Source organism: Adiantum capillus-veneris, chromosome 13 (assembly GCF_014529385.1).
Source record: "Adiantum capillus-veneris isolate H3 chromosome 13, ASM1452938v2, whole genome shotgun sequence".
In the NCBI taxonomy this organism is placed as follows: Eukaryota; Viridiplantae; Streptophyta; class Polypodiopsida; order Polypodiales; family Pteridaceae; genus Adiantum; species Adiantum capillus-veneris.
Window position 1 is genome coordinate 147,955,252 of NC_140943.1, and position 21,099 is coordinate 147,976,350.

The window sequence follows — 21,099 nt, forward strand, 5'->3', positions numbered from 1 at the left end:
TGTCCATCATCCTATTAAACGTAGCAGGAGCATTTGTGAGACCAAAGGGCATCACTAAAAATTCGTAAAGGCCAAACGTTGTTCTAAAAGCAGTCTTGTGCACATCCTCTGATCTAATGCGGATCTGATGATACCCACTCTTTAGATCTATCCTGCTAAACATAGCTGCTCCTTCTAATTTGTCCATAATATCATCAATTCTAGGTATAGGGAACCTATTCTTGATGGTATTCTTGTTCAGTGCACGGTAGTCGATGCACATACGCCATGAGCCATCTTTTTTCTGCACCAACAATACTGGAGAACAGAATGGAGATGAACTGGGCTGAATCAGCCCTTTTTCTAACAGCTCCTGTACTTGGCCCATTATCTCTTTCTGCTGAGCCGCACTAACCCTGTACGGAGGCTTATTTGGTGGGCTACAGCCTGGCACCAAATCTATCGCATGGTCCTCGGGTCTCTCTGGCGGTAATTGAGACGGTAATGAATCGGAAAAACAGTCACTATACTGTTGTAAAAACATTGACCTTTCTTTATCTAGCACAGATAAATTTGATTCATCACAATCTGACACTTCACGTGCAAAAACCAAGTACGCAGAAAGATGCTTTTTCATTACAGAAGTAATAGCAGAAGCTGATACAGTAGGAATAGACTCCCCTTTAAGCTTTACATCCAGAATGTGAGTCTTTCCCCTGCTCTGTACAGTGATCTTTTTGTTGTAGGCATCCATGATTCCCTGTACACGAAACAACCAAGGAATACCTAACAACACATCACATCCGTCCAGTGGCATGATGTAAAATTCTTCAGCATCTACATAGGACTGGATATGTAGACGCAACTTTCCAATGATGGGTGTCACAGCCTCTGTATGGCCAGGACATGCCAAACCTGCCTCTGCTGTATACCCCATCTCTTCAGGTCTGATTCCCAACTTTGAAGCCAATTCTGGGGAAATAAAGTTGGCTTTGGCACCTGGATCAAAGAAGATAAGCACTGTTTGATCCCTAACCTTTCCCCATGCTCTGCAAAGCTCACTTGCATCTGAATTTGGCTTGTCGCCCACCATATCTGGCACTAGACCAGCCATGGGCTTCTTTCCTTTCTTGTCTTCCTTGTCTTCAGAATCAGCTGGCCTTTTCTTTGTAGGACAGTTGTAAGCGATGTGGCCAGGCTGCTCACATATAAAGCATTTGTTCTCTGTCCTCAGGACCTTCTTTTGCTCTTCTGACTTGCGAGGAAAACGTCTTTTCCATTTCTTTGCTGGTCCTTTTTCTGATTCAGCCGTAGCTTTGTCTTTCCCTGCGTTGGCTGACTCCTGAGTCCCTTTAGGAGCCTCATTGGGAACGTGCTTCTTGGCTGAATTTTTCTTGCCTGATCCTGCCTTGACGCCAGTGTTAAATTCACAATCTTCTCCCTTGAGCAAACCATTGCCAGTGTTTGCTACCTCGATGAGCTGCGTCAAAGTAGTGACTTTGGTCTTTGTGCAGTATTTTCTCAATCCTTTGGGTAGGCCACAACAGTATTTTTCAATCTGTTCTGTCAATGGCACAAACCTATAGGAAGTTACTGGAAGTAGAGCTTTCCAAAACTTCCGATTGTAATCATCCAGATTTCTGCAAGTGGCAGCATTTAGCTGGTGCCATTCTGTCATGACATCTGCTTCGAAATCATCAGATAACCATGCTGCTGCAAAAATCTGCTTGAAGTAAATCCATGTGGACGGAGCTTGCCCTTGAAGCAATAAAGTTGTCCACCATTGTCCCGCATTCCCTGTCAAGAAAGTGGCTGCCTTGCGGACCTTTGAAGCCTCTGTAAAGTTTCCCCCTGCATAGGCCTTGTCAAATTGCTGGAGGAATGAAAGAGCCTTCTTCCTGTCATCAAACCCTGTAAAGGTCGTGAATGTCACACCTTTGCCACCTTCTTTGTACGGAGTTGGCCTCTCCAGCGGCGTTAGATTGTCATATGGAAGTGACTGAAACATGGGAACACTATTAGGGTTCATCTGTGTTCCTTGGCCGCTATTAACTTGACCTGGAAATGCCATATTTGGCTGCTGATTTGTAATTCCAGCCATACCAAAATTTGCTTGTGGCATCCCAAATTGTCCCTGAGTGCTTTGAAACCCTGGTTGCATACCCATGACACTGTACATGGGGTTAGGCATCATCGTTTGAGCACCCGCAAACACTGTTCCTGGCGTATAAAATTGATTTCCAGGTGCATGACCAGCCATGCTTTGGAATACGGATCCACCTCCAAAATAGCCAGGGTGTACTGAAGGTGGTGGGAAGACCTGTTGCATAGCCTGTAAGTTGCTTCCCTGCCCATTAGAACCAGCTATAGGCTGCTGAAAGGTGGCGGGCTGAATTGGTACAGCTTGAAAAACTGGCATCTCAGCCACCTGTTCTTGCACCTTAGGCATACGTTGTGGAGACTGCATGTTCTCCGTCAAGTGTACAGGTGTTTCCATTGACTGTGCGGTATGAATCACCTGTGCTCGAGCCTTAACAGGCTTTTGAATATGATCCAGTGACCCAACTTGCTGAGACGGAACAGGAGGTTGCAGAAAGGCTAAAAACCTTGGGTTCTGCATTACTTGTGTGAACATAGCCACAGCAGTAGCCAACTGGGTCCTGAATATATCATCATCAGTCTGTGGTGGTCTTGAGGACTCACCCACTTCATGTGTCTGTTGACCCTGTGAAGAGGAAACCTCTTCAGTCACATCATCTGGTCTGTCAGCCATAATTACAATTCCCTGTGTCTCGTCTATGATCCCCTGTGTCTTCAAGCCGAAAACTGACCAAGGCTCACTTCTATGGGAAAAAGTGATTTAATCCCGTCGATGGAACCATGAAACCGGCCTGTTCAATCCAAAAAGGGCGGTAGACTTTACTTTAAACCTTGATTTAGCTTTCACCCATTATTAGTCGTCTATTTTACCTGTACTTTCAAGACACATCAAAGGGGAGAGGGATACAGGCTGCTAGATTGCACCTGTATAAGTAGACGGACACCAGATTGGCCCCTAACTTAGGCGCCCCTTTCGGTATTTCTTTATTGTTCAAAAGAGGGAATAAACGCTGTGGTTCCTACAAGCTGCCCCGCACAAACTCGGCTGAATTTCCACTGTTCCAGCCCGATTTCGGCAGCATAACTGTACTAGAACCTTTCACGGTCCGTATTCCCACGCATTGGCTGACTTTCCCGACGCATACGGGCACTTTGCAAAACCTGGCGAGAATCTGCAGCACGCTGAATTCTCTGTTTTCAGCCCTGAAAATACGCCAGATCGCCTGTACAGCGGTCCCCTTGCGTCCCCGAACCTCCTGGGGGTATTAGGGTCCGTTTAGGGCCAAAACCCTAAACCTGCAAAAATACACAGCAGGCTGTAATTCACTGTTTCGGGCTCCGTTCCGCGTGCCGGTCGCATCCCTAGCAAGTCCTCGAGCTCCCGCACCTGTAGGGCTACTTGCCCTTTGAATCGGACGAGATTTCTGGCGTGAAACCTCTCCGAATTCACCTGTACCTGCGGGGGGATTAGCCGCTAGCTAATCCAGTACCTGTGCAAGAGGCTCTTGCCTCGGCAATCGCGCATGAACCCACACAACTGTACATTGGTCAAATGAAAAGCCCACTAGAGGGGCATAACATACTGCCAAAGGGGAGAGAGAGGGCAGTGCGTAGCGTGCAGGGCATCACTCCTGGCACCGCACTGTGCATAAGAGGGAAAGCAAGCACTCCATAGCTCTTAACCTGTGACAGAGACTTGCAAAATGAGCCTCCCAACTATAAATCACGTTTTTGCCTTCTCTATAAGTAGTAAACTGGCCTCAGAGTGCCAAGTGTCACTCATTTGTGCATTTTCCCGCTTTAGACCCTCGGGTCTAAAAATATCTCACCTGCAGCCTCTGTTGACTTGGCCACAGAGTAACAAAATGATCCCCATGTCAAACTGCACGTAATGACGCGAAGACATTTTCAGGTCCCAAAATAGCAGTTCCCTAAATTTTAGGAGATGCTGCCATTGTATCTTTCTAGGTCATCCGACCCTCTTTGTACACTGCGGCCACATCCAAAACTGAAATGTAGCCTCTGTAGCAAAGGATTCCACTTTGGCTAGTCAATGACCCCACTTGGCTAACCATAGTCCTTGTCCAACCTTAGTGCTCTCTTGCCCTCAGGCCTGGACTCCCTCTGGACAGTTCCACACTAGCTATGCAATGCAGGGCAGTTAGATTTCCCGAGGGGTGTTTCCAAAAAGTGAAAGTAAATAGATAATAAGAAAGAAATCAACAAAAAGGATAGATAGTAGTCACACGCTGGTGACACCCCCCAGAGAGATATTCGAGATTGGCACTAGATTCCTCCAGACAGTTAGCAGAAGATGGGGGTCATGATTGTTGGTATGCACAGATGCAGACATGGTTTGGGAGACATGGACTACAGATGGATGCACTTCCACCCTTCCAGTATAGCTTGGACTGCCCGCACCTCCAACTTACGCGCACTGAGCGCAACCGGGTGATCAGATCAGATATTGTGTGCAGCTGGAGACAGAAAGGACCTGGCAGCAACCTCCAAAGCCATTAGGCACGAAGATGGCCCATTACAGGGATCACTTCTTGCATGTTTCGTTGGAGGGTTTTGTGATTCGGCCAACATACATGGATGTACATCTCTCACATGGGTTGCGCAGTGCCATTGGATAGATTCGTACCTCCTCCCATCAACTACGCATCGAGACAGGCAGATACATGCAGATGGCCCGGACAGATAGGACATGTCAGCTATGCCACCAAGAGGTGGAATCTGAGGAGTATTACATTTGCCGCTGCACAGTCTATTACGAGATCAGGGGGAGATACCATTGCCTTTTCAGGGAGGGCTTTGGACCATTACGTCGGGTGATGGATTATGAGGACCAGAGATGCCTCGGACTCTTTTTACTAGAGCTGAGGAGGCATAGGGACAAACTATTACAAGACAGTTCTCCACCAACAGATCGACAGCGCACTATGCGTGACTTCTTCAGTAGAGAGGGAGAGGACCTTGGGACACAGACTCCGTCTATGGATACAACCACACCCCTAGGACCACGTCCATCGAGGCCTCGAGGAGTCCGTCTTGATCAGGCCACTGCACACGGTCGTACTCGCCGTCCTCGACAACCCGGGCCTCGACCCAGACCCCGCCATTTGCACCAAATCAAAGGCATCATCGCTCGACATCGGAGACGAGTGCCACCTTTCAGCGGCCTCTCTATACTGGATCTACCCATCTGGGATATCCTGGGATAGAGGACAGGGAGATAGAAGTTGATGGTCAGATTTGGATGGGATCAGTCATGTATTTGTACATATTCTCAGTTTTAGCTTAGTTTTAGCTTTGTAGACTCAAACATCACTATGATGTTGAGTAGATCTTTTTTCTGTTTCAGTAGACGAGAGATGTATTACCAGATGTATAGTTTCTTGTCTCATGGGCCATTTTGGCTCTTTCGAGACGTTAATATATCTTTCTTTCTTTCTCTCTCTCTCTCTCTCTCTCTCTCTCTCTCTCTCTCTCTCTCTCTTTGTTTAGGGTTTCATCACTTCTTTGTTGCTGTTTTTAGGGTTACAAAATTGCTGTTTCTGGCCTTTTTGAAGACGTTAATATAACATTTCATTTCATTTCTCTCTCTCTCTCTCTCTCTCTCTCTCTCTCTCATGGGAAGCATCGAAGAAGTGCCAACGGCTTCCTCCACGTGTAATCAGACGCATCCCCCGCCGGTTGCCCACAAAGCCTCTTTCATGCGGACAGGGAGGATGTCGGCAATATGTCCCGTTACACTGGTATCAAACCTTCAATCGTGTGCTTTCTAAAAGCATATCGGTCCTCCCAAGAACAGATAGAGCAAGATGGAATTTTTGGACTCCATGGAGTATCTATAATTGCTCCTCAACGAGCTTCGTGATATTCTCTCAAAGCATCCTTAACAGAATCTCCCACTTCTGCAGAGCTTTGAACAGTACTTGCATTACATGTTGCTGTCTCTGTTGCCTCAGGTGGTTCCTCCTCCTTCAGCATCAGAAAGCACAAGGGTTTCAAATTGACAACCTACCCAATCTTTGACTCCGATCGGGAGAGTTTCTAGGAATATGGTTCAATCCTTCACGTGTACCCAATGCAACCGCCGCCTCCATCGCCATTGCTGCCACCCACCCCACACCTCCACCCGAATATAGAGTCCGTTTGGTTTCCCCAATTATTATCCACATCTTGGGGTTGCACCAAATCAATCAAAAGATTTCAAGGATAGGGGAACTTAAGTAAAAATTTTCACTTTTTCTAGAGTGAAAGATATGAAGAAAGCCTTGCACTTCCTACAACAGTTTGATAACATTTATGCCTTGGGGAACTACACACAAGAATCAAAGATCTCTCAAGCCGCGAGATTTCTCAAAGATAATGCTATGCGGTGGTGGAGTTCAAATTGCTACCCAACCGCATGCTCCAAGGACTTGGCAGGCTTTCAAGAATATTTTTGCATGAAAATACATGACCTCCCGGTTCGAGGTACAGACTCTGGCAGAATGGGGACTCTTGAAAATGCTTGCCACGGAAACCATGGAAGACTACAACCAAAGGTTCCTTGATGTTTACCTTTCGGTGTCTTTCTTCAAGCTCATTCCCTTGGATGACCAACGTGAACAATATACAATCGGGCTGCCATCACCATTACAGGAATATTGTCTCTCTCCCAAGTTTAATAACAATAAAGAAATACCGAAAGGGGCGCCAGTCTTTGGGGCCTACAAGATGTCACTATCTGCTTGGTAGCACTCTAGCTGCCAAGATGTGGTTTGATTGAAATGTTAATTACAGCCAGAGGCTTAATCATAAAGTCCTGTGTGTTGTAAAGTTCAAGTAAAGATTCGGGTGAAAGCTAAAGTCAACCGCCTTACGGGCCGGTTTCACGCATGAGTACAACTCCCGAGGGTCTTTTGCCCTCAGACTCTGCGTCCAGATGCTTTGCAGAGTGAGGCCCCAAGTGCTCTTATTAATAGCATAGGGCTTGCCCAAAAGTAGAGCCCCAAAAGCACTAAACCCCGAAAGCATCTGCTCCCAAAAGCTAGCGCCATAAACTCCAAAATCTGCCAGTGCAAATTGCGGAAATCTGTATGGCCTGCCACGTGGCACAACAAGCGCAAACCGCGGAAAATCCATACAGCCCTGCCACGTCAATGTCCGTACATTTTGCCACGTCAACATGTCAATGCCATTTACGGAAATCAGCCTCAGAGTCCCAGCTTTCGGTTTTTAAAGTTTTAGGCCCCTCAGTCGGTGCTCCACAAGTTGGGTGAGAACTAGGATTTGAAAATCCTTTATTCCTTTCAGGTTCTGTTTCTCTTGTCCACTCAGCCATTTCTGTTCCAATTGGGTATCCCACGTTATCACTTTGTGACAAAATAAGGAGAAATTGTTTCTCCATTAGAAGCAAAGTCTGAATCAAAATCTGAATCAACAGGCTGATAGTTCCTGATGGTAAATTGAAGTTATAGCATTTACTTCAGGGCGTCTAAAGTGGAACATCTATTGCTACGTTCTTACTACTAGATGTATGGAGAATCTGGAAGTGGAAAATAGACAGGAAATTAGACTATCTCATCTGCTTTTCTGATAACTACCTTTAGGTAAAAAAATATCATAGATTTTGGTAATAAGTGAAAATGAAAAAACCAACTTCGAGAAGGTAATGCTTCCTAACTAAAAGTGCATGTACCACAACCATAAGTTCCTTCTCATAGATAGAAGCATGTAGTCTACATTTTTAAGGCTCTCCTTCCAAAAGGAACTGCATGAAGTTTTAGAATCCAGTAGTGCATGCTTCTTGATTGAGCAGTCCCAAGGATATTTTTGTTCGTCCATACAATTCATATAGAGATGATATTCCTCTTGCTATTCTTATGACAGTATGAAGAGAATTTTCCACCTCTTGAAGGCAATAAAAATGTATATCTCAAGAGATCTAAAAGATTTAGAACCAAAAAAATTGCCTTGATATTTTATTGTTACGATTTTGGGGATCACACGTCAATGGTGATCTGCATATTTTGTATATCTTACCTTGGGGACTATGCCCTCAACATGTTACTTTATTAGATGATTCTTTTCTTGTAAGAAAGAAAACTTATTTCCAGCAAAACAAACTTTGAAGTGAAATCTCACACAGGAATCTAAAAAGTGACTTAACTTCATCACTTGTTCAAATAACAAGAGGAGAAGCATCATCACCTTTATCATAGTGGCTAGGACAACAGTTACAACATTTCTACCCCACACGATCAGTGCTGAAGCATAGGTGCAGTTTTATATGGAGTTGGTTCTGAATTGGAAAATGGACCTTACTTTATACAACCAATAATCCAAAGAGATTACAAAGAAGAACAAACAGGACGCAGCAAGTTGGAATGAGGCTCAATGAGCTTCCATAATCCTCCTTAGTAAAGACGTCCTATGTACATGACAGCAACCCAAAAGGTCCATTGGAACGATAGTGCACCTTAGCAGCTGCTGCAAAATTAAGTGGCTGCGTGTTCTCAAAGCTGGTGAAAGCTATCCAGTGATGCTCTTCAAGAAACTGATGATGGTGTTTCCTTGCATACAAAGCTTCGAGAAGGTCACTGATTTGGATAATGCACAGAAGAGTCTAATAGTACACTGAGAAATTGAGAGGGCAAGTGTTTACGTGGTCCTTACTACACGTCTAATGCTACCTTGTCCTCATGCCTTTAGACTGTCAAACATTCTAATCCCTTACCCTGGAAACGTTACGCTGCTTCACAGAATTCTAGTAAAAATGACTGGACAGGACTAAAAAGCTGGCGCTAAGAAAATTATTACAAAATCTGGATAACTTCCTACATGCAAGACATCTCTAGGACAGAAAGTAAATTAACTAACACATAGCACCTAGGGTCCTTTGCAATGCAATTTCCATTAGTTTGCATGCAGCTAAAAGCATTTTTCTCAATCATATCTCTGCATGTCCATCCATAAACCTATATTCTGCTCAGAAACATAGGTATTACTATGTAGCTAAAAGGATTATAAGTCTCTACCGAGGATAGCATCATGGGCCAGACGTGTAGCAGCCTTTCCAGAGAAACCATAAAATTTCGTGTATCTCCTGCATTAAAGATGTAGCTGAAATCTATTTGATCTTCGAAACCCAATAATATTTGTCAAAACCTTACAAGAAATCTACCTGTAGTATGACCTTCCTTTTGAGAACTTTACTTTCGGTGCATCCCAAACTAGAGAAAACGTGACAGTTTTCTTTTCATGGGGTTGAAGTGACACCTTAGCTGCCAATGCACTTGCAATGGAGTCGCCTGGTGAAGAAACTGATACTGGGAATGAATTCCAGTGGTTTTCATTAAAAGCCCCATGCTAGTAAATTGAAGAAAACAAATGATCATTAGTCCAACAAACAAACGCAACACACATTTATAATTTACTTATACTGATTCACACAGCTTAAAAGTGTCCCATCTGAAACGCACCTCCCTTCCCTTTGTGTGGTACGGAAGGTGACAAAAGACAAACACGGATTACTCTCCTCACCAAAAACACATATATCAGTCTACTACCCCTATTAGATGCATACACAGACAAACTTAATCATTGTTGTTCTGCATTGAAACACCCAGAGCTCTGCCTGAAACCCCAAGAGCATGGCCCCGAATATGTAGCAACCACAAGAAGCCCACAAATGTACAATTACAAAACATGATACCATTAGTAGACTCCCAAAAAGCACGAGAATTTCCAATCAAAAGTTCTCCACAACTGTTTGCACATGCAGCAGAAAGTTTGTGCTCCTAAACAAGCAATACATCGACTCCCCACATATCTATGCAAATACAGACACAAGAAACGCTCTCTCAAATTGCCACACAGGAGGGCTATAGTCTTTGAGCCGGTAACAAGGTAGACCAATGCTGGCTGTAAGCTCCAACAGCTGGTCTAGTCACTCAGATAGAGCACCAGTACTTCGGTAGCAGATACCTCTCTCTCTGCTGAATTGCTGCTGTAGCCAGTCTACAAGGGTTAGCTGCAGATTGAGATTGGTATACAGCTGTCTGGTAGAACAAGGGCTGTAGCTAGTCTACAGGGGTTGGCTCCAGATGCAGAAAGGTATAGAGTCAGGTCTGCTAGAAACAAGGACTGGATGTGGGCCATGTAGTTTAGTAGCCCTCACTGCCAGCAGACAGACAGATATGAGCGAGTTACAACTAGACCAGACTACCTTTTAAAGCTGAACTACCTTTTGGCGGGAGCACCCTTTGGCTTCCCGCTCTCCACACCCCGGAACCTACTTGTTGAGGACCTTATCTTGTACTTGGATATTTAGTCTCATCCTCACCTGTCAAACGAGTACGTGATTAAAAATGATTTGATGTGACGATGAATTGAAGTCCACTGAAGAAGGAACTCACGCACGAAGCGAAGCGCCGCCCCGCCCCCCCCCTCTCTCTCTCTCTCTCTCTCTCTCTCAGTGCTGCCTTTTAATATGTCGCTAGTGTTGCCTGACGATACATAAATTAAGGCTCTGTACGATTGATACGATGGCAAGCAAGGGGGCAGCTCCTCCTACTTAGCAGGGGGGCAGGTTGCTAAAATGAGCTGCTGAACCACTTTTGTCCACGGTAATCAGCAATGGAGACCAAGAGCAGCTTACCTGTGTGCAAGTCTTCCCCGCCGGTTACGAAGGCAACATTCACGGTCACGAACAAAAGGATAACACATGTGGAAAAAGAAATGAAAGAGTGGAAAACGGAGATGGAAAGATGGTGGAAGGAGAAGGCCAACCTCATCCAGATGGTCTTCAACAAGGGCAAGCAATGGAAAAAGGAGAAACAAAACCTTCAGGCGGAAGTCCAAGCACTCCGAGAAGAGGTCTCAGCCCTCAAAAGAGAGCTTGCGGAAACTAGAGCAGGTCTCAGCCCTCAAAAGAGGGCTTGCAGAAACTAGAGCAGGTCTCAGCCCTCAAAAGAGAGCTTGCGGAAACTAGAGCGGGGAGTGGACTTGAAGGAGGAGAAAACCAGCCCTCGATGATAGAGGAACTCAAAGTCATCAAAGAACAAATGCGAAAGATCAAAGCAGAAGAGAAGCAACATGAGGAGAAGACGCCCTCGTGGGTGGATGTAATCATGAAAACACAAAAGAAAGTAAATGAGGCCGAGAAATGGATAGAATTCGCCAAGAAAGCGGAAGGGAAAGAACCAACAACCATCCTCACTCCCACAATCATCAACATGATCTTACAGGAAGAGCAAAGGAGGTAGGCTAGAGCTCTACATGTACGAGCTCTACATGTACGAGTGACTGGTCTGAAAGACCGTGATGATGTGGAGGGGGAAGTCACATAACTTCTACTTATGATGGGAAGTGAGGCCACTCACACAAAGGCATGGAGAGTGAAGAAGAAGAGAGAAGGAAATGGGGAGACTTCAGAGGAGAGAGCATTGATCATTTGCTTTCCCTTCATGGAAGCAAAGAAGGATTCCTTTAAGTGGCATCCTACACTAAAGAAAACGAGGATATTCCTTGGGGACAACCTCATTGACAATGCTTCGGTTGATAAGTATGCCAAATGTGGTGCAATTAGAAATCACAAAGAATGCTCAAGGTATTCAATTTCTGGAATGTCAATTGCTGGGTAGGAGCTGTTGGCGAAACATGTTGTGCTAATGAATGCTTTGGTCGATATGTAGGTCAAATGTGAATAGCTGTCCAAGGGCCAAAGCATTGCCTCCCAATAGGGTTTCAAAAGGGGATTTCTAATGTGTATGAAAGAAAAAAAAAGAACGCGATGTCAAGCAGGTAGCGAGGAGCGAGGAGGGGATTTGGTGGCTCGCGCAAGACTGTGTGCGGCTCGGCCGAGCTCGGCCATGAAATGAAAGTTGGCTAGCTCGTCGGGGCGCACCTTTTCAGCATTGTCGGCATTGAATTTTACGTTGCTCATATGAAAGAAGTTATGCCTGAGATAAGGACAGCCCAAGAGAAACGAAAAGTAGACTTCTATAGAGATGGACGAGTGGTTATTATGGAGAGGCACTCCGCATGACGGCGCGAGACCTATGGGACCACACTTAAAGTTGCTACTTGGAATTGTAATGGATCTCTACGCCTTGATGTGGGTGCCTTTGAGGATAGTTTCACTGGGAGGGACATCATCTTCTACTGTGAGACACATCAAGCCCCTGGGCAGTCTATGCCACATGTTAGCGAATACAGATGGAGACGGCTTGCAAACAGGAGACTCGATCAGAGCACAGAGGACGGGGCTCAAGGGGGGTGGCAGTTTTATTCAGGAAGGAGTTGCAGCCATTGATACATATAGCCCGCAGGGATGAGCAGGCTAGGTACACGTGGGTGAGATTGAGGGTAGAGACAAGCAGATACCTCTACCTTGCTATCTGCTACTTTCCCCTAGTACGTCAGTATATGCACCACCTAGAGGACAATACCCCTTTTCTATTTTGGATGATGACATGTGGGAGTTCTCTAGGTATCGTGACATTATCATCCTAGGGGACTTCAATGCTAGGACTACCCATCACCATACAATATTTTATGATACTTCAGAGGAGATGATGAGGGAGCTGGATGTTGCAAAGATGGGCCTATCTAGTTTATCACAGGATGTGGAGCATACCGAGTATGGACTACACTTAATAGACATGGGGATTGCACATGGATTGGCCATTTTGAATGACCTACAGAGATTTCTCGTTGCGGGAGGTTTTACATGCTTTCCACACAGACATGGAGCCAACAAAGTGGATTATGTCATGGCACAACCAACCTTTATCTCTAGACCTCACAATTGGACCCAGACCTGTTGGTGTGGCAGTAGATTATGCCCTTGTGTCGATGACCATCTCTTTCGAATTTAGTGTAGCACACATGCCGCGGGTAGCAGCCCCTACTCATTACACCTTCACCCGGGAGACGTACCCTGTCTACATAGATGGGATCTACAGACACCTGTGCACTGAGGAGCCATGGCGACCTTTGGAGGAGCTTACTTCTATACTGACACAGACATTGCATGATGCAACAACAGAGGCATACCCACACACCCAACCTGGGCAGAGGCGACATTTTGGAAAAAGGCCCCAAAACAGTTGGTATGATGAGGAGTGCCGCGAGACGAGAGCCCAGACTTCAGAGGGGGGTGCTTTTGGGAGACATTACCCACAGGCAGTCACGGATTACCTTCCGACCCCTAGAACGGCGGAAAAAGAGGGCATGTTTGGCTCGACTAGAGTAGGGGAGTCGTGACTCAAGTGAAGCGTTGCGACTCTTTCATGAGCACTCCCCCCCTCCTGCCATTACTTTTACATAGGCCTGGGGCTAGTATGCATCATCTCTGTACACAGTTCTAGGGCAACCGCCTCTTCGAGACCCCTCCAAGCCATGCCCATGCACATGTGCTTTTTTCACCGCTGAGATGGTGAAGAAGGCCATTGATAGGATGAGGACTAGGAGAGCATATGATCACGATGGCTTAGTGGCATAGCATTTTATACATGCTAGAGATCTTCTCGCAGAGCTTCTAGTAGTGATGTTCAATCGTGCCATGTGCGAGGGCCTGCCTGATACTTGGAGTTTATCTACTATTGTACCTATCTTTAAGTCGGGAGATGTAACGAACTTGGGCACCCCAAGTCGGGAATTTGGCACGACACACGAGAGAACACTTTGCAAATACCTAACAGAGTTTATCACAATTCAAGAGAGAGACAACAAGGCCCAGTGTAGTTCCGTGCCCAGAGGTATTGGCCCGAAAGTTTGGCGCCCCTTTCGGTATTAATTTTTATATTAATGCTTGAGCAAAGTACAAAGTCTGAGGGTCCTCTCTACTCCGTGCTCTCAGGCTAATCTGAGGGAAAGAGAGACCCTAGATACAAAATTATAGGCCAATGGCCTTTCAAAAGCAATCTCATGAAAAGCTACATGATCCAAAAGCATCATGTCCCAAAAGCTGGCGTTGGAGCTGCTTCCATAATATGCAAAAATTCGTACGCATGCCACGTCAGCTTGTCAGCGCGATTCGCGGGACTGTACGGACAGCCTGCCACATCAGCATCCTTGCACGATTTTCCTTTTTAATGAGTCTTGTGTCTCAGGGCCCCATCCAACGCGACCCTATAAGTTGGAAACAACTTATTCTTTAAGTCTTGTCAGCTTACAAGGCGAACATGCCATCATTTCGTGACATAAACCCCTGTTGAAAGAATTGTAATCACCCTCGATTACACCTGAAAAATCAAACATTAGACACAAACTAGTTCAGTGGACACTCACTCTAAGCACTCATGCACTAAACAACACAAATCCAGCACTTGTACAAAGACGACAGTCATTGTATATTCAAACCACATTCACAGCATATCGTCCATCGAGATATCGGATCATGATCTATCAACAACGTGTTTAGCAATCACATCTAGATCTATCCCAGATCTCACATATGCCTCGATTGACTAATTCTTATTGCTATCATGTCCATCTCATCTAGAATCACAAGACCAAAATGTTGCTGTCATTTCGTCTTTAAAACATGCACTGAGACACTATTGACAGGAGAGCACACAAAATCAGATTCATTTCCAGAATTCCCATTTCGATGTACTTCTTCATAAAGTCATACAGCAGAATACTATCAGCCCATCAATATCCCTGAAATCCAAAAGAAAATTAGTGACTTTATTCCATCTATGTAACCTGTGACAAAGGAGCGGAGTAACTCCCCTCTTGTGCAGTTCCGTCTGCACCAAAGTTTACCCTGCTGATCTCTGGAATCTCTCGAAATAGTCCAAGCTAGACCGAAAGCCTGAAGGTAAAGTTCAAGTATCTGAGGAGTATCTTTTAGGTTCTCCTCCTCCATCCACTTCGCATCCAATGCCGGTGTCACGAGGACGTGGCAACTGCTAATCTTAGTTGTTGGTTTCCTTCCAATGATTTTTGATTAATTTTTGAGACCCTCTTTATGAAGTTGCAAATGGTCTGACATTGTATGACCAATGTGAACGGTAGTTTCACCCGCAGACGGAAAGTGGGTCGGCACTGGAATTCGTATAGTAAGAGGATGTCTAGGCTCATTTCAAGATCATGTAGGTCCCCCCGTCGCACTTAGCAAGTTGGTGGATACTAGAAAGTGAACTCAATAAAGGCATAAAGTCAAGGTGGGATCACCAACAAAAAGTATTCGACAGTTGGGTCACATTGCACTTTTGGATGTGGTCCCAATGAGAATAGATGGTCAGATGACCAGTGGGAGCCCAACGGAAGCATCTCCTAAAAATTAGGGAATTGCTATTTTGGGCCGTGAAATGTGTTTGCGTCATTACCTTTGGTATGACCAGGGGAACATTTTATTACTCTGCTGCTAAGTCAATTGATGCACCAGTTGAGAGATTTTTAAGCAGGAAGCCCAATGCGGGGAAATTGCATGTATGAGTGCCAAGTGGCACTTTTTGGTCAATTTTACCAAGTTTGGGAGAACAGAACTCCTAACTGACTCTTTGGAGCAGTTTTGGAGGTTGATAACTCTGATTTTCAGCCATTTCTCTCCATTTTTGAGCTTCCCATGACTTTACCTAGGACATAGGAGCTCATTTTCAGCATTGAAGGCATCAGATGCATGTTTACAGGGCTGTTTTGCTGCGTTTTCAGCGATACGCAGGTTTTGGCAGCCATGGAAATCTTCCCCTTTTTGCATCTATTTGTTCACAAATGCATTACAGGTCAAGGGTAGCAGAGGGGGCGCTCGATTTATGCTGGGGGGATGCTTCATTGAGAACCTGTCACGGGTTAAGAGCCATGGAGTGCTTTCTTTCCTGTCTATGTACAGTGTGGTGCTAAGAGTGATGACCTGCACACTACACACTGCTCTCTCTCTCTCCCCTACGTGCAGTTATGTGATGCCCCACAAGAGGGCTCTTCATTTGACTGATGTACAGCTGTGTGGTTTCATGATTTTGTGCTGAGGCAAGAGCCTCTTGAGCAGGAACACGGGTAGCTATCTGCTACTCCAAAGCACGCACCGGTGAGGGTCATAACCTCACTGTACAGGTGCGTTTTCAGCGCTGTATATGCGCTGAAAATTGACTGTTTTTCAGCCATACGGATGCCAGAACCATTGGGAATAGTGCCCCACTGGCAGAGGACAGTTAGAGGACTGTTTGGGGCTAAAAACAGGGAAAAAACCAGTAAATACAGTGTGCTGAATTTACTGTTTTTGGGCAGGAATCAGAGGGTTTATGCCAGTGGAAGTGAGTTCCAGCAGGGGAATTGGTTTCGCACAAGTTTTGGGGCTGTTATGCTGCCAAAATTTGGCCAAACCATGTAGTATCTAGAGGGATACAGGTAAAGGATTCCCAGGACTCTACTTTGTAATTTACCCTCTCAAAGAATAAAGAAATACCGAAAGGGACGCCAATTTTGGGGCCTATAGGTTGTCGGCGTCTGCTTGGGGCATTCTAGCTTCCGAGCCGCGTGTGTACTTAGGTGTTAATCCCCGTTACAGGTTACCTTTGCAAAGTGCTTTGTGTGTGTCTAAAGAATTTCGGGTGAAAGCCAACGCCTACCACCCCATGGGCCAGTTTCAGGCGGATAGTTCGTGAATTTAACTAAGAACTGCCATATCACTTAACCTTTCACTTTCCCTTCTTTGTGAGCCAGTATCTGTTCTGGAACGAGAATTTCGTCGCTCTCTTCTACTTCAAGTTGCTCCTCACACTCCCTATCGACTGGCACCTCACCTTCGAAAGGTTTCAAGAGACTCACATAAAAAGCGTTGTGAATCTTCCAAGTATCAAATTTAGCAAACACTGAGCAAGTTTTTTCGAGCAAACCAAAAACCGAGCGTATTCTGGCTAGTACCCTACTCTCACCAAACAAGTACGTGAAGCTGAAGGATAGTTAGATGCTAGTATCCTAGCAATTTCCTTAGAAAGGACTCCTCATTAATAGAAATTTTTAGTAGGGAAAAATAGGAGGTATGGTATGCATGCATGATTTTACATAAACCCTCAAAACATAGAATCTGTTGAGGATGATGATATTTTTCAGGGAAAATTACAAAAATACGCGTCTAATTATTATATATACATGAACTCTCCACTACGAACAACATTTTTAGCACCTTTCCTTTCCTCCTCAAACTCCTTGTCCCACTCCTTTTTACTTTCATAATCATGATCATCCGTCTGAAGCTCGAACCGGCATATCGACATGAATTGCGTTCACCCAGCCATGGTTTCAAACAGTCTGGATGGTATAGGTGTTTACAAGGCATTTCCTGCATCTGATCTCCTATAGCTAGTTGTTCTCTCCACACACAACATTCTACCTCTTCACCAAGCTGCTTAAGCAAAGACTCCGTCACATCGTGTACATGTAGCTTTGCAACATCTTCTTTCGATGTTGGCAAGTATTTTTCCCATTGACTCTTCTGATCCAAAATACAAGACTTCAATAAATCCAAAACCATTGAATTGGCTATCTCAGATTGCCCGTCCGTCTGTGGGTGGAATGAGGACGAGAACTGCAACCGCGTGCCAATGTTCTCATGGTGGAATTTGCCATCAACAACACAATTCATTCATCGACGGGAAAGGCGCCATTTGAGGTAACCGAGGGTGCTAAGAAAGTCCCACCGTTCCTAAGCACCAAAGATAAGATTTTTGAAGCGGATCAATACACGAGATTTGGACACTGCTTTTGCCAAGGTTCGCGAGGCTCTTGAGAAGTCTCAGGCATGACATAAGAAGGCAGCGGTGGGGTCCCATGGGGCATGGCACCAGCCTCTTGAAGGGTTGCTTCTATTGCCTCCTCCAATCCTGTGCAAAATTCACTCAGCCCATTTTCCCTCTGTATCATCAGTTCCACCAGATCATCAGTCATGGACGGATCCAACTGAGGAGCATTTGTTCCAGACGTTTGACCTGGGTTTGCATTGCTTTGTTCATGCTCTGACACTAAAGCAGCTAGCAAATTATGTGCCACTAGTTAAGCTGGACGAGGCAGCTCTGGGTCTACCGTTAGTTGTCCCGCAAACAAGAACCCTGGACCTCTTGCTGCCTGTTGCATGGCAGGAGTTTCCTGCTGCAAATCTCCAATAATTTCACACGCTTTTGCAATATATGTTTTCATGCTTTCTTTCTCCTCGGGCTTACTCGCCACTTTTTGAGTTGCTTCGAATAGCTGTAAGCCCGCCATCCAAAAGCCTACAGCTGTATAACGAGTCTTCAACAATGTAGCGGCCCTGCATATTGTGGTGTAAATCATTTTTTGATCGGAGGGTGATGCCTGCGGGTACAACTTTGAAACTATCTGAGTCAAGGACGAGATTGCTCCTTCAAACGTGTTCTTTTTGGCGAGCTGTTTCTGTAAATCAGCTAGCAAGTCCTCCATTTGGACTCAACCGAGTAACCCCTCTCTCTCTCTCTCTCTCTCTCTCTCTCTCTCTCTCTCTCTCTCTCAGCAAGCCCCAAGATGAGAATCTACAGCAGACTCCACTCATATAACTATTTTCGAAATGGTGACGACAAACTGGCTTGACATTTTCTTTTTATAAAACTGATCCCTCCCTGGTTTGCTGATGCTTAAGACACACCCTAACAAGATGCTCAAAGAGTTTCATGAAGTTTTTATGTCATATGCAAAAGTTATGCTTAAAATACTAGAATCTAAGCATGAGCCACTCTAAGGGCACCAACCACTTTTGTGGCCCATTACAATACTAGTGTTAAGATGGAATAACTGTTAGTCAAGTATGGTAAAAAGCAATAGACAAATCATACCTGATGGGTATGCTTGAGCTCATCATGCATTGGGCACATCACTTCATCATTGCAACTGTAAATGTCATCGATGTAGTTGCAGCGAGTGCACCCACAGCTTGCTGGCAAGGGGAACGGGAGGGCAGCTCAAGGATGCTGCACTGCGAAGTTGAGAGGAGAGAGAGAGAGATAGTGTGCTTGTTTCTGCTTGCTTTAAGAACTTGTTTTTTCTTGCTTATAAAAGTGGAGTTGTTTCAAGCTTTAGGAGGCTCTCAGATAGCATTGTAGGCTTACGAGGTTGTGTGTTGTCTTTTTTGCAAAATCTAGGTGCCAAATTTATGGTGGGCTATTTTTGAGAGGAGATATGCCACATGGAATTGAATCATATATGTTTCAAGTATGAAGAGATTGCCTGTGTCTCCAGTATTCAATTTTCATAATTGTTCTAAAATCTCATTTTTTGTCGATTAAGTGTCAGGTTCCTAGTAGTGGAAGTAATGTGCATGGCATAATTTTTTTCTTTTACCATTGTTGCTCTTGTATCAATCTGCTCGGATTTATCTTCGCTCGGTTTTTTTTGCTCAATGATTAGAAACCCCCCAACTTCAGTCTGGAGTAATTACCCCCCCCAACTTCAGTCTGGAGGATAGATCATTTATGTTCTCTTGAATCTCATAGTATCGCATACTTAGCTTTGGAAAAAGCCGCTCCTTTTCCTTTCTTTTCCTTAGGCGTGCCTTCTCAAACCGCAAGAGCACCCAATCATCTTCCTTCAACTGCAAGTCACATTGATGTTTGTCGCCCAGATTGCCTTCCAAAACAAACTAGTGAATTGGGGCTTTCTGTTCGACACTATGGACTCAGGCATGCCACGTACCGAAAAATCTCTGAAACAAACAATCTTGCCAAATGGTGAGGCTTAAATGTCTTCTTTACCAAAATGAAGTGGGCTTGCTTACTAAATCTGTCGATGACTGTTCAAATGTCATCATGCCCACTTTGAGCCTTCGGAAGATCAGAAATGAAATCCATGGCAATGCTTTCCTAGGGACGGGAGGGTATGGGTAAAGGCTGTAGAAGTCCTGGTGCCTTATGCTTTCCCAAGGACAGGAGGGTATGGGTAGAGGCTGTAGAATACCTAGTGCCTTATGCCTGTCAATCTCTCGATGATTTGTTCAAATGCCATCATGCCCACTTTGAGTCTTCAGAAGATCAGAAATGAAATCCATGGCAATGCTTTCCTTGGGACGGGAGGGTATGGGTAAAGGTTGTAGAAGTCTTGGTGCCTTATGCCTGTCAAACTTGACCTTTTGGCATACTAAAACAATTGCGAACAAACTCGTCCACATCCTTTTTGAACCTCGGCCAGTAGAAGTAACGCTCAACAACCTTCAAGGTGGTATCTATGACAATGGCCCGAAAAATGTGGACAATGGCACTCTGTCAAAACCTTTTCCCTCAAAAGCTGCGTAATACACATCATCGTTTTCCACAACAAATAGCCGTTCCGTATGCAATAGCCTACAACTGTCTCCCCACTCTGTATACGGTGAAAGATGTCTGCAAAATCAAGAGTATGGAATAGTCGAAGCCGATACAAGTGGGACGGACTTTCCCTTCATTTTTACATCAAGTACAATCTCTCTGCCCTTCTCATTCTTCAAGATGGCTTTCCTTGCCCTATAATCGACCACGACGCTGTTCTTCTGGAACCAAAGGATTCCTAGGAGGACGTCACACCCTTCCAGAGGCATGATGTAAAAGTCATCGTGCCCTAAATAATGCAAGCGAAGTTTTCTAATTACAGGTGTAATGGAAACATCCCCTCCGGGTGCTGCTAGAATAGCCTCCACCTGTGGCCCCCGTTCCTCGGGCGTAATTCCAAGTCGAGCCGCCAATTCAGGTGAAATAAAGTTGGTCTTGGCTCCTTCATCAACCAAGATTAGGGATTCTTGGTCTTGCACTTTGCCCCATGCGCGGCAAAGTTCAATACTTTCATCCATCAGATCAGGGTTGGTCCCCACACAGTCTAATACCAGTCCTGCTTTCGTCTTCCCTTTTCTTCTGCGCTCTTTGGCTGCTCTTGAACTCTATGGCTTTTCTTCGGGTTGTCCTCTGGGTACCTTCTGCGGGCACCGTGCTGACACACATGTCCATGATCTCCGCATTCAAAACACTTCCCTGTTTTTGGATACTCAGATCGCTGCTCCTCAGTCAATCAGGGACGTGTATCTTTTTCTGAAGCTTCCCT

General features: G+C 45.1%; 1 protein-coding gene and 1 pseudogene across 3 annotated transcripts in view; both read right to left on the bottom strand.

Moving 5' to 3' along the window:
- Positions 1–21,099, bottom strand: part of LOC147445053 (uncharacterized) — a 143,376-nt gene that overhangs the window by 17,141 nt on the left and 105,136 nt on the right. For all 3 annotated transcript variants that reach the window (XM_086527533.1, XM_086527534.1, XM_086527535.1), the window contains 2 exons: positions 9,257–9,441; positions 9,111–9,178 (listed from right to left, as the gene is read on the bottom strand). In XM_086527533.1, the coding sequence (XP_086383659.1) occupies positions 9,111–9,178; positions 9,257–9,441 (253 nt within the window). The remainder of the gene's footprint in view (positions 1–9,110; positions 9,179–9,256; positions 9,442–21,099) is intronic.
- LOC147445054 (E3 ubiquitin-protein ligase AIP2-like) lies at positions 17,166–18,525 on the bottom strand (annotated as a pseudogene).